Source organism: Sarcophilus harrisii, chromosome 1, assembly GCF_902635505.1.
Source record: "Sarcophilus harrisii chromosome 1, mSarHar1.11, whole genome shotgun sequence".
In the NCBI taxonomy this organism is placed as follows: domain Eukaryota; kingdom Metazoa; phylum Chordata; class Mammalia; order Dasyuromorphia; family Dasyuridae; genus Sarcophilus; species Sarcophilus harrisii.
The window spans coordinates 380,798,021-380,812,032 of NC_045426.1; the positions used below are offsets into that span (position 1 = coordinate 380,798,021).

General features: G+C 37.6%; 1 protein-coding gene across 1 annotated transcript in view; it reads right to left on the minus strand.

Moving 5' to 3' along the window:
• The window catches only part of ELP2 (elongator acetyltransferase complex subunit 2), a 50,678-nt gene that overhangs the window by 1,247 nt on the left and 35,419 nt on the right, over window positions 1-14,012 (minus strand). Inside the window, exons 15-20 of the mRNA XM_031946057.1 lie at window positions 13,373-13,468; window positions 12,860-12,917; window positions 7,598-7,670; window positions 6,312-6,504; window positions 4,326-4,447; window positions 540-682 (exon numbers count right to left, since the gene is read on the minus strand). Coding sequence (XP_031801917.1) covers window positions 540-682; window positions 4,326-4,447; window positions 6,312-6,504; window positions 7,598-7,670; window positions 12,860-12,917; window positions 13,373-13,468 — 685 coding nt within the window. The remainder of the gene's footprint in view (window positions 1-539; window positions 683-4,325; window positions 4,448-6,311; window positions 6,505-7,597; window positions 7,671-12,859; window positions 12,918-13,372; window positions 13,469-14,012) is intronic.

A 14,012-nucleotide genomic window follows, 5' to 3' on the forward strand; every position in this document is an offset into this window, starting at 1 on the left:
CAAGGTCTGTTTGCTGAAAACATTTGTCACAGAAAGACTACAAATCTACATTTTAGTCCCTTATCTTTTTTGTTGTTGTTATTTCAGTCATGACCAATTCTTCATGACCCCATTTGGGGTTTTCTTGACAGAGATATTAATGTGGTTTGCCACTTCCCTCTCTTGTCCATTTTACAGATGAGAAAACTGAGGCAAGCAAGTAACTTGCCCAGGATCACATAGCTAGGAAGTGTCTGAGGTCAGATTTGAACTCAGGGAGATGAATCTTCCTGACTCCTGACTTCCTGATGCTTTATTCACTGCAGTACCTAGTACATATCTTATTTATCTAATTAACCTAATTTATCTAATTAAATTAATTTGAACTAACTGGGGGTCAACTCTGAAAGGCCAAGAGTCTTCACAAAGGGAGTTAAAAGAGGAACAATACTAGGCAGGCAAGCAATGCTGCTCCTCCGTTCAGAGTCTGCCCTTACAATGAATAAATGAGAATTAAAATGTTTTCCCCTTTAAAGTAAGATCTCAGAATGCAATCATACCTTCCAGTAAGAGTAAGCACAGGGCTGATGCTGATGGCAGTGACTGCATCCTCTGTAGCCAGAACTGAAGAGCAGGGCCCAATATCACAGATGGGGCTCTCTTCATTAGTTCCAATGGAATTGCACTCACCCCAAACTACAACCTAAAAAAGATATACAAATGAACAAATTACAAAGCTATATATGATGGAATGTTTTTCCATCATAGAAATGATTTTTTTTCAATTCATATTTGACTTTTTTCCCCCTACACTTAAATTAGCAATATGCTGTGGCTAATGTTCTGAAAATTCACAATATCATGCCCAACATGATCAAGTTACAGAACAGAAAACTGAAGGAGATGAAACCCAACTTCTCATGCAGTTTACTTTTTTAAAATGTAGGAATGTTTGCCAGGTATTCACATTGCCAGTGAGTGGGTCTCACTGTTCTGAGCTCTGGAAGTCTTTTGATCACATAAGATTATGTAAGACATGATGACCTAACTTTGGAACTATATGCTTTCTAGAAAAAGTACAAGGACCCATTTTCTAATCTAGATTCCACTTAAATAATAGATAAAGAAATAATTAAAGGAAAATTGGGCTGGAATTCCCAAGTATTCCCAAAGAGAGCAGAAGTGTACTTTTACCATTGATAAATATTAAATAGCATCAACTAAGCAAAGACTCCACCCATACTATTAGATAACACAAAGACAATGGAAGTCACCTATCTGATTTTAGTACAGCTTTAATTCTCAGATAAAACGGCAGGCTTTGGCCTTTCTTTTTAGGAAATCATCAATAATACTGGAGGATCTCCTTTCCCCAATTTGGTGGGAATCCAGGTCAATATACACTATGGATTTCTGAGTTTTCAAACAGTTGTTAATTTAAAAGTCATTTTAGTTCAATCTCAATTCACAGATAAGGAAGAAGAGACCTATAGAGATTGTGTGTCTCCTCCTCTATGTCTTAGAATTTTACATTTTCTTCCAGATTCATTTGCCACCTTCTTTCTTAATCCCGCAAACTCCTAGTTCCACCCTTTCCCCAACTTCTGTCTCTGCCTTTCTTTGTAGATAAAGGCAGTGTTGTGCAGTGTGTAAAGAGCTGGCTTGAATTGTTGGTGGAGTTGCGAACGAATCCTACCATTTTGGAGAGTAGTTTGGAATTATGCTCAAAAAGTTATCAAACTGTGCATACCCTTTGATCCAGCAATGTTACTACTGGTCTTATATCCCAAGGAGATTATAAAGAAGGGAAAGGGACCTGTATGTGCACGAATGTTTGTGGCAGCCCTTTTTGTAGTGGCTAGAAACTGGAAACTGAATGGATGTCCATCAGTTGGAGAATGGCTGAATAAATTGTGGTATATGAATATTATGGAATATTACTGTTCTGTAAGAAATGACTAACAGGATGATTTCAGAAAGGCCTGGAGAGACTTACAAGAACTGATGCTGAGTGAAATGAGCAAGATCAGGAGATAATTATATACTTCAACAACAATACTATATGATGACCAGTTCTGATGGACCTGGCCATCCTCAGCAACGAGATCAACCAAATCATTTCCAATGGAGCAGTAATGAACTGAACCAGCTATGCCCAGAAAAAGAACTCTGGGAGATGACTAAAAACCATTACAGTGAATTCCCAATCCCTATATTTATGCCCACCTGCATTTTTGATTTCCTTCACAAGCTAATTGTACAATATTTCAGAGTCTGATTCTTTTTATACAGCAAAATAATGTTTTGGTCATGTATACTTATTGTGTATCTAATTTATATTTTAATGTATTTAACATCTACTGGTCATCCTGCCATCTAGGGGAGGGGGTGGGGGGTAAGAGGTGAAAAATTGGAACAAGAGGTTTGGCAATTGTTAATGCTGTAAAGTTACCCATGCATATAACCTGTAAATAAAAGGCTATTAAATTAAAAAAAAAAAAAAAAAAGAAAAAAAAAAAAAAGAATTTGCCCAAGGCCCTCTTTTAGTAGATGAAGATAAGTGCATCAAGATGAAGTAAAACGAAAATCTAGATATGGAGAAGTGGTGGGGATGATAGTATTCTAGTAATCTGTACACTCTTAATATGTTTAATAAACACATTGCTTTAATCATTTAAAAAAAAAAAAAAAGAGCTGGCTTGAAAATCATTAAGATCTAAGTCTTGTCCTTAAAACATCTGGGCTGCATAACAGGAACAAAAAGTCACCTAACCTCTCAGGGCTCTAGATAGTGTTCTTCATTTAACAAATGTGCAAAGAAGGTATTAACTTGCATTGGGAGGAGTTTCATCCCCTACTATTTCTCTGTAACAATGAAATCACAGATATACTCTACCCTTTTATATGTCTATGTTGTCTTCCTACAGTAGAATGTCAGCTACTTGAGGGCAGAGATTATTTCACTTTTAAGCCTACTTAGCACAGTGCCTGATATATATAAGACACTTCATTGATTATTCACTGATTGATGGCTCATGTAATTTGAAAAGAAAGGCCAACATACTAGGAGACAGCCAGGATCCAAAAAGAATCTGATCAACTGGAACACTGGGCCTAATCTAAAGGAATCAATTCAACAAAGATAAATATAAAGTTTTATCTCATGTTAAAAAAATCAACTTCTCATGCATAAGACTGTGGTGTGTGGAGGGGAAAAGAGTTAGACAAAAGATTCTGTGAAGAAAATCAAGAGGTTTCAGTGATTTTTAAACTCAGAATGACTCAGCAGGATGATGACAGGCCCCCAAAAAGCTAATGACATCTTGGCTAGGTCAAGAAGGCATTGCTCTCAATAGTATCAGTTAATGGTGATAATAGTGAACATTTATATAGTGCTTACACATTGTGCTAAGCATGTTACAGTTACCATCTCATTTTCTCCTCAAAGTCCCTTACATTGTCTCATAGTCAGATTTCACCTTAGCATCTGATTTGGAGCATATGATGAGCTGCAGAGGAAACAGAATGATGAAGGGCTTGAGTCCATATCAAAGAAGATATGGTTAGAGGAGATGGGAATGTTTTTACCCTAAAGAAAAGAAGACTCAGAAGGGCCAATGATAATGGTATTCAAGTAGTTTAGAAGCTGTTGTGACAAGAAGAATTCAAAGTTCTGTCAAGCCCAAAGGGCAGAAACAAGAGCATTTAGTGGTAGTTAAAAGGAAGTCAAAGATATATTGGATTTAATATATATTTCTACCATATTTAACATATATTGGACTACTTGCCATCTAGGGGAGGGCGTGGGGGAAGGGGAAAAAATTGAAACACAAGGTTTTACAAGGGCTAATGTTGAAGAATTGTCCACTGTTCTGAAAAATAAAAAACTTTAATTAAACAAAAAATAAATAAATAAAATTTAAAAAGGAAGTCAAAGAAGGTTTGTGGAGAAAACCTTCTTAGAAGTGTCTAAAAGCCTTTCTGGCAGAAAAGAGAAGTTTTCTACTCCTTGGAAATCTCTGAAGTAGAAGCTAGACAGCAACTGTCAGGGATATTACAGAGGGGATTCTGCTTGTCAGGTACTCAGATAGCATCTAAGTGTCTACTGTGGACTATACGTCTGCTGATGTCCTTTCTATCTTCTAAATTCTGACTCACCATTTGCAACTAGAAACAATTATCTCTTTCCTCTCCCACTGCTGTTTCTCCCTCCCCCCTTTAATATTTTGGGCCCCCTCTCCTGGTATTCACTTAATCTGAATGTTCTTTGTTGAAAAATTTTCATGACAGTATCTCAAGTTCTTTAGAGAAAGTCTTACAAGATTTACAATTTTTTTTTAAATCACCTTTCTGTCACGACTCCCTGTGAAGAAATATCTGCTATCAGGGCTCCAATCGCAAGACCAAATGATTCTCTTATGCACAGATGTGTTTCTTTCTGTGAACGCACAGAGACTAAAAGCTGGTTCTGGAAAAAATACATATATCCACAGGTGAAAAATCATCATCTACTGAGTGAGATAGCTATTTGCTTTTTTACCCCAAAACTAATATTTTAAAAATAATGATGCTTAGCAACACTTATATGTGATAAATGTTTACATAAAATCAAAGTGTTAAAAAAAATTTTGTGTATTATATAAACAGTGCTACTTGACCTGCAATCATCAGTATGCACACTTTTCTTTTTTTTTTTTTCCAGTAATGGGGATGGGGGATTAACCCATCAGTCTTGTGATCAGTGAGATACATCTAAGACAGCTAGTTCAATTTGGAGGCAGGGATGCCATGGACAATATGATGAGAGGCACATTATCAAAGATTGTTTTCTTTTCCAATGGAAATTATTCTTGCTCTTCAGACAATTTGGGATATTTAACCCAAATATTGAAAGTCTGTTTATGCTTGCTGCCCACATTTTACAACCAAAGTTTTGAAAGAAGGGAGTGAAACAGCCTCCTGAAAAACAAGTCCTTAAGGACCAGAGATCAAATGGATTAAAATGTGTGCCCCTCCCAATCATCGCTAGCAGACTCAAGGAAAATTGCCCATAACAGGATTGAGCTAGACAAAAATGCTGCAGAATTACTAGTAAATAAATATAGCAAGTCATTCTCAAGAGGGAAAACTGAAAGATGAAGTACCAGGAATCTTGTTTTCTTAGTTTAAGCCCAAGGTTAAAAGAATAGTTCCCTAGGCCTAGCTGATGCTGCAGACAAAAGACAGCCAAGAGATAAGAAGGGATGGGGAAGGACTGAGAGCCCCTCTAAGTTCACTTACCTAGTGAGTGGACTGATGATCATGGAACATGAAAGCCAAAAAAAAAACCCCAAAAAGCATCCTAAGCACCAAGTTATGGTACCTGCACAAACCGGAACCTAGTAAGGTCCCTGTCCCTTGACAAAGCCCAGTCTTGAACTCACTAGCAATTACTAAAGAAAAGACATGTAGAGGTCCTTTCAGCCCCTAGGCACTTGGACAAGTGTGCTCTGGTACCACTTTCATGTGAATGACTGAAACTAGGACCAAAAAAGGTGAAGGGACTCATCCAGAATCTTATGGCCTGTGACTGGTATGAGGGAGGGAAGACAGAAATACGCAGTACAGGACACCTACCATGTGCTCAACACTGTGCTAAGTGGGTTTTTTTAGAAATATCTCCTCTGATCCTCCCAACAATCTTTCAAAGTAGGTGTCATTATCATCCCTATTATACAATTGAAGAAACTGAGATAAACACACTATGAACTCAGGTCTTTCTCAATCCAGGTCCAGCACAATTATACACTGAGTCAGCAGCTTCCTCTATGGCTCTCTATGGCTAGGAAGAAATCCAAGAACTTATAGATTAGATACCTAGAATGATGAAAAAGAACTATAATTTCTTGTTCTTACTGCAGCTGGAAAATAAGTTTTTCAAATTGTTAAAAATATTACTTTGCTTTCAAAAAAATTTTAAATGTTTTTAGCTATATTTCTGGCTCAATATTTCTATCACATAATATAACTGAATGTATATCATTTATCAAGTTGTATAGGAAAACTGATTTTTAAAAAATATCTTTAGTGTCTACAAAATGTCCAAGTACAGAAGCTGTAATTTACATATCTCAATACACCCCATCTTGAGCTACCTATCAGTCACCCTGTTATATATTTTCTCTTCCTTTAGTTGCAAGGCTGTTGATGACCACCATCTTTATGGAATTGTGGTGCTCAGAATTCAGTCACTTCAAGATTACCTCTACTTCCCCTTTTCTAACCAATACCAGAAACAGATGAAACACACAGTAACAGGGTCGTCCCCCCTCCCCCTCCCCATTGCCTTTTACCTGACTCTTGTGAGTTTTTCTCTTGTCTTTTCCACAGGGACCAGTTTCTATCTCTGGAAACAGCAAGGAGGAATTTATCATCTGGAGAAAAGGCCAACTGGGTCACTGTCAAGTTGTGGAAAAGTAAGCTCTGAAGCTGCTTCCAGGAGGTAGTACTCCAGAGAATGATAGCAGCATGCTCCTTCTTGGTTGCCTGGAGGACAGGAGGGAAAAAAAACAAGAAAAACTAGCATAGGTAGAATGCAACTGAAGGCAAAATGGCAAATGTATACATCTGAAAAGAGGGTTGCAACTGGTTCAGATGCACAGTCCAGCTGCAGTCCCCATTTCAATCATTCAGAAGCATATACACTATTAAATGCCCTTTAGATAACACACACACTCCTAGCATCAATCCCTGGAAGATATTCAACCAGTTAACAAGTTATAAATGGGAAAATTCATCTGAAGTCAGTCTCTGGGAATCTGAATCAGTTTTTGGGAACTTCAAGCACTTTTTCTGCTGAGAAGTGGGAGAGAGGGAGACAGTTAAGGAAACAGCACACTGGGTAGTAAGCTTTCAGGCTAGTCCACAAAGGCCTATTTAATATATAATATAGCTTAACAGGTACAAATGACCTAATCACTATTTTCACAAGATTTTTTGTTTGTTTTTAGGTAATTGGGGGGGGAGGGGGGGTTAAGTGATTTTCCCAGGGTCACACAGCTAGGAAGTGTTAAGTGTACAAGACCAAATTTGAATTCGGGTCCTCCTGACTTCAGTGCTGGTGCTCTATCTACTACTGCACCATCTGAGTTCCAACTTAGGAAGCCTGATAGTTCCAACTACAAATGTCACTCCCTATAGTGGGAATTCCTGCTCGATCCCTTTTCCCACTAGCCCAGCTGCCAAGAGGGCTCTAGCTTTGGGCAGGAGTGGTAGAAAGCTAGGATAAGACAAGACCATGGTGATCATGGTACTGGTATTGGGGTGGGATGACAGAGTTCAGAAAGGTGAGGGGATGGGTTCCAGAATTCAATGAGGAGTCAGGGTTTTCACAAATACTAACTTCTCTAGGGGCATAACAGGAGCAATTCTTTCTCAGCACACCAAGGCATTGAGGAGAAGGAAGAACAATGAGCACAATGAGCAAGAGAAGTCAGTAGTAATAATATCAATCATGTAAATTAATAATTCATAAGTTATGGTTAAAAATAAGTCACTCTTATAAGTCCTGCATAGGATCAATGATATCCAAAAACAAATTTAATCTCAAATATTGTATTAAATAAGAAAAATTCTGTACCTTACATGCTGAAGCAATCACAGTATTTGAATTGTTACAGGCAACACAAAAAATTTCATAACCATGTCCATATCTAAAAGAAAAAGAAAAGTAAGTAAACTATGTACTTCACTGAAAGGAAAAAATGACAAGAAGCCTCTCTCAGGCATACAGCTCTTTCAGAATATTTTAAATATGGCTAGAGGAAACAGGAAAAATATACTGCATGTCTAAATTAGAATTTACAAAAACTCTCAGAGAAGAATTTGTTTAGCTCTTATCCCATAAAGGACTAATCCAGGGAAATACCCCTGTAGAACAGGCACAAAACATCTTTTCACTGATGTTCCCTTATAGTCAAGTACATACTTTTTCAAATTAACATGTATAACTAATATGGAAATATTTTTACATGATGGCATATCTATAAAATTATTGTCTTGGAGGGAGGAAGAGAAAGGGAGGTAAATAATTTGGACAAAGAGGCCCCTGAAATAGGCCAGGCAAAATATGCTGAGGACTTGCTTGATCCAAGGCTTGGGTAGATGGAGAAAAGGCTAGAGTACAGAAATCTGAATCAAGTAGATGGAGAATTTCTGGAGTCTAGCATATATGCAACTAAGCACCAAGCCCAGAGAGCTCATCTATCAATTGCTTTAGTTTAGACAATGTGGGTAGCTCTGGGTAGAAGTTAAGAACCACTCCAGAGCACTTACCAGAAAACATGGGTAAGATGAGAAAACTACAATCAGCACTGGAATGGCAGTACCCATATTAACAATGACCCCAGGCCAATGAGAAGTGATCATTTAGATCCTGGGTATCTCACTAAAGATTTCAGCTCTGTGAGTTTGGAAAATAGAAGTCTCTGGGATCTGGTCGTCTTGTTCATCTTTTCTCTGCTTCCCTCCTGCCCTCCCACACACTTCCATGCTTGCTTAAGCAAGACACTGAACACATAACCTTTTCTGCATGGCTCAAGAAAGTCCTAAGCATCCACTTGTGTATGCGCTGAAATATAATGATGTCCTAAGGGCCTACTGAGCCTGTAACACTGGTTGTAACCAATTTCAACAGGCCTGAGCTTTTATAGATAATAATTGCTGGAAGTGGTGTCTCCCTTGGCTGTCTCCTATTACTTCTTGCTGTTGTCAATCTATCATCCTCCTCCTACTTTACTGAGTTGTTTTTTTTATAAACCTTCCTTCGGGAAGATAACTCTCCTGCTAAGAAGGATTTTACACCACAGTTTCTTACTCACAGGGATGATTTATTTTTCAGATGGCAGGAGTTACCATGTGTCACAATAATAATGCTTTCCTTCATGTATGAACATGCTGTTACTAGTTCATCAACAGAACATCTCCTTTATTCTGATGGATTTACCCTGATCTTGCAATATCTCCCTATCCAGTTGCCTCTGTCACAAGACATATTTAATAGAAGGCAGACAGTAATTATGGATACAACATGTGGTCATGAGTGATGAGAGGTCCACATGGAGTTGATTTGCATCACTATCTATCCATCTGGGCTAATTGCACACTGTGAAGACCACTAAACTGATCTTACCAAAGAGAGAATATCTTGATCCTTTTTGAATGGGTTCAATTAATATGAGAACTATAGGTGGTGAAAAGGTCTGAGATCCTCTTACATCCAGTTTACATGAACTAGGTGCAGGTGGGCTTGCTATTGTTTCCGATTCTAATGTGCCCATTCTTTCCTACTTTTAGGTAAAGGAGACTGAAAATAGCTTTGACTTTGCAAGCTCTCAAAGTTCAAGAGAAGTGGAGCTAGAATCCATGCCAACATATGCAGGAAGCTAGATTACAAAAACTGAAAACCAGAGACACCTGTTTGACCCAGTATGGCAAAGGAAAGTATTCTGAATCCTCCATCTCTGTATTTGCCTTGGATAATTTATGTTAAGTATGAGCCCACTCTCCCCCTGGATAGAAGTGGTGGTATAAGGGAGAGTATGGCCTCAAGTATTAGGGGAAAATGCTTGCAATTTCTGTTCTTGCAGTAAATATTCTATAAAAAGCTAAATGCAACTAGGGCACTAATCACTGGTAACTAACAAGTAGAAAGAATAAGGAACATGTGGAACATTGGTGGAAGCCAATGACAATGGAGAAAGACAGGCCTACTGATCAAAAGGGTCCTTAGATCCCTGAAGGGGAGTTGGCCTTGATCTGGAAGAGTGAGTTTAGAGTCATGCTCCATACAAGGGCTCAAATGCATTTTAGGAGAGATACTCTTAAGTCAGTCTCAGATATTCTTGTTTTTAGGCTCCACTAGAGAAAAAACTAGCAGAATATTTTCTTTTTGTTTTGGACTGTAATTATGTAGTCATTGCTTTTTTGGGGTGCTCTTCCCATATAAGCCTGTTCCTTTTGCAAGGATTTTCACAGACATCTGCATTTGCTGATTCACTGAATATCTGAGTAATGAAATTTGCTATGTTACTAAATCCTGTAGAAGTATGAAAAGTATGGGCTACATATCACTAAAATGCAGATGTTTAGTTAGAGTTTTCATATTTGAGGGGGAAAAAAGGTGAGATGTGTTGCTGAGAAGCTACACAGAGATCTTTTTTGTAATTTAATGTCCAGGAGGGGTACTAATTAAATGATTCCTTTGATAAATTTTTTCATAACCAATTACCCCATGTGATAAATTAGTATAATGACATAATGAATGTGGGAATGCCTTCCCCCAGAATAGAATTCTTACTCAACTTCCGACAATTAATATTAAAGAGAATCCTTCTGAGTGTAATGAATGTGGGAAGACCTTCAAAGGTAGTTTATCCCTTGATTGCTATTACAGAATACACAATGGGAAAAAACTCTAACATTTAACAAATGTGAAAAAAAAACTTCTAACAAAACAGAAAACTTAGAATACATCAGATAATTTGTACTTGAGAAAAAAGTGCTCTCTTATACACTTTGGGAATACCTTACCCCAATTTTTTTTTTCCTGCTGAAGGCACCATCATGTTTCCAGGTGTGCTAGCTTTACAAACAGACTTATCATCAACTGTTTTCTCCCTATATCCAATCAATTGCCAAGTTTTATCAGCTTTATCTCCATAATACCTCTCAAACTAGTTGTCTTTGCCTCACACATACTAATTCATCAACTTTCACTTGCACTACTATAACTTACTAACTAGTCTTCCTACCTTTAGTCTCTCCCCTTTCCAATCCATGCTTCCATACAGCTGCCAAAATAAAGATCCAAAAGCACAGATCTAATTGTGGCGTTCCCCTGTTCAAGAATCTTCAGTGGCTCCCCATTGCCTCCAAGATAAAATGGAAACTCTGAGCTTAGAATTTAAAGTCCTTCACGAAGTGAATCTGACCTATGTTCTCAGACTTATTCCACATCACTCCTCTTCATTCACACTACATTGAAGCCAAAATGGGCTGATCAATCTGCTGAGCTCATCTCCTGCTCCCTGGCTCTATGCCCTTCCCTCCACCTCTCCGAGTCCCATATGTTTGGCCTTTCCCAAAAGCCCTCAGAGGCAGAACCCTCTCCATCTTGCACTTATCCTGTACTTCCTTGTCTGTTCTCTTGTTTTTCTCTCCCAGGAGGAGGAGAGCGTCTGGAGAACAGGCACTGTTTTTCATTTGCACTAGTTTTCACTTGGCTTGGTCCTCTAGCCTCTATCACTTTCCTTTCTTAACACTTCACCATCAGTTCCAAGTGATGGTCTCTGTCCTGGAGAAGACATTTCTTTCCCGTCTGTACTCTACATATACTAGCACAGCTTCAAGTCAAACCTGCCATCTGACCAAGGTCCCCTGGACTCTACCTATAAGTTTCCTCACTCAATCACTTCATATTGGATTTTCTGCTCTGTCTGAACCCAAATTCTCCTTTTTTCAGGACTCTAAATTTTAGGGTTAACAGTCTATATGAAGAGCTCTCATTCCTCAGGCAATTAAGCACATAAGTTTTCAATCAATTCAAACATTCTACAAAATGGCACCAACCCAATAATAGATCTAAAACTAAATTAGATTTCTGTTAATTTATTCTTACTCCAAAGATTGAGTATTTAATATCTAATGATTCAAATTCTCTAGCCACTCTCTCTTAAAGCATTTTTGCTTCCTCTACAACCTCCTTCCCTAAGACACAGGCATTTCATATCAGGGTGGATGCAAACTTGGGCTCTCAAAGGCAAAGCCATATAGCACAAGCTCTCACAGTTCCTATCAAGTTAGAAAGGTTTTGCATGCAGACTGGGGAGGATAAATGTCTGCCATATACAGTCAAGATTAGAATCAGAATGTTATGGAATATTATTGTTCTGTAAATGACCAGCAGGACGAATACAGAAAGGATTGGCGAGACTTACATGAACTGATGCTGAGCGAAATGAGCAGAACCAGGAAATCATTATATACCTCAACAACGATACTGTATGAGGATGTATTCTGATGGAAGTGGATTTCTTCAACAAAGACAAAATCTAACTTAGTTTCAATTGATCAAGGATGGACAGAAGCAGCTACACCCAAAGAAAGAACACTAGGAAATGAATGTAAACTGCTTGTATTTTTGTTCTTCTTCCCAGGTTATTTATACCTTCTAAATCCAATTCTCCCTGAGCAAAAGAAAACTGTTCGGTTCTGCGCATATATATTGTATCCAAGATCTACTGTAATCTATGTAACATGTATAGGACTGCTTGCCATCTTGGGGAGAGGGGAGAGGGAGGGAGGGGAAAAATCGGAACAGAAGTGAGTGTAAAGGATAATGTTGTAAAAAATTACCCTGGCATGGGTTCTGTCAATAAAAAGTTATTTAATAAAAAAATAAAAATAATATATATATATTTTTTAAAAAAAGGAGTGAATGTTGAAAATTAACTATGTATATATTTTGAAAATAAAAAAAAAAGATTAGAATCAGAAAGATGAATCGCCCAAAAAATGGTCACCAAGTGAACATCATTTCTGGCTTCAGTGAAGAAATATGATGAGCTTATGCAGAGAGTGGTTATGATTTCTAAGGGCAAAGGTAGTACTTAACAATGATCAAACACAGATCTCTACAAAAAAGAAAACAAATGTATACCTTGAAACCAAATACAGTCTACTTCTATAACTTCATATGCTGAAAGGAAGAATTACTTTTTTCTGGTACACATCAATTTTGCAAGTCAATTTTTAAGTATCATAATACGTGCAACTCAATATCAAGATAAAATTATGTCATCAGATCAAAAAATTAATGTGTACCTAAACTAGTGTAACTTACAGTTTTTGAACCTCAGGCCACAGTGTATTTTGTAAAAGATGGTCCTCAGTAGGGGGTTCTATTTTTAAAAAAAAAGAAAATTGACATTTTGCATTAAGTATTTTTTGCTTTTCCTCTCAAAAAGTCAGTTTGGCTCTTTATTACAACAAATAGCTACTGCACTAAAAATGTTAGGAAGCCACCTGCTAGTGGCTGCTGGGTGTTATGGGAGCCACCTGCTAGTGATTGCTGGGAATCTAATTCTTACCAGCAGAACAGATCCCTTCATGTGAAAGGATAATAACAATACAAAAAGACTGAGAGGCAGTTGCATACTCTGACCCCTCTCCTCTTCTCTTTTGCCTCCAATTTATTTTATTCCCAATTCACAAGCATCATCTGCCTCAGTAAAGGCTGATTTGCAATTCCTTCAAGTATGTTATGATTCACAGCTGTGGGGGCTTTCAAAGAATAGGCCTGCCCCTTCACACTTAGGTGTGGTTCTTAACACTAAAAATATTTTCTCTTTCTTACCAATAAGTTTGAAAGACTGAAAGCAAATGTCCTGGTACTGACGGCCAACACCAACAAATCTTTCTTCTTCTTCAGCATACTGGGAAGTTATGTCTCCTATTTTAAGAAAAGAAATACAAAGATAATCAAATATATTGACCTATCACATCTTTATTCTTCCTCTTCAAATTTCAATCAAATGAGAAAATGAATGTAGTGAATCGTGAAGTTCTATGCAAACTTGATATGAATAGCAACAATTATTATTATTGAAAGGTATGTGACATGGTGAATAGAGAGCTAGTATTGGAAGTCAAAAAGGGCTGGTTTCAAGTCCTGCCTCCAACATAGTTTCTGTCATCCAGAACAATTTACTTTGGTTCATCTCTCCTGGGCAACTCTTAAAATGAAATTGTGCAACTTCATATGTATAAGTGATATCAAATTGATTGCCTTCTTAAAGGAATATGAGGGAGAAAATTTAGAACTCAGAATTTTAAAAAATAATTGTTAAAAGTTGGTTTTACAAGGGCTGCTAGATGCCACAGTGAATAGAGCACCAGTACTGGAGTCAGGAGGATCTGAGTCTTAATCCAGCTTCAGATACTTAATACTTCCTACCTGTGTGATTCTGGAGGGAAAAAAAATTATGTTGGGAAAT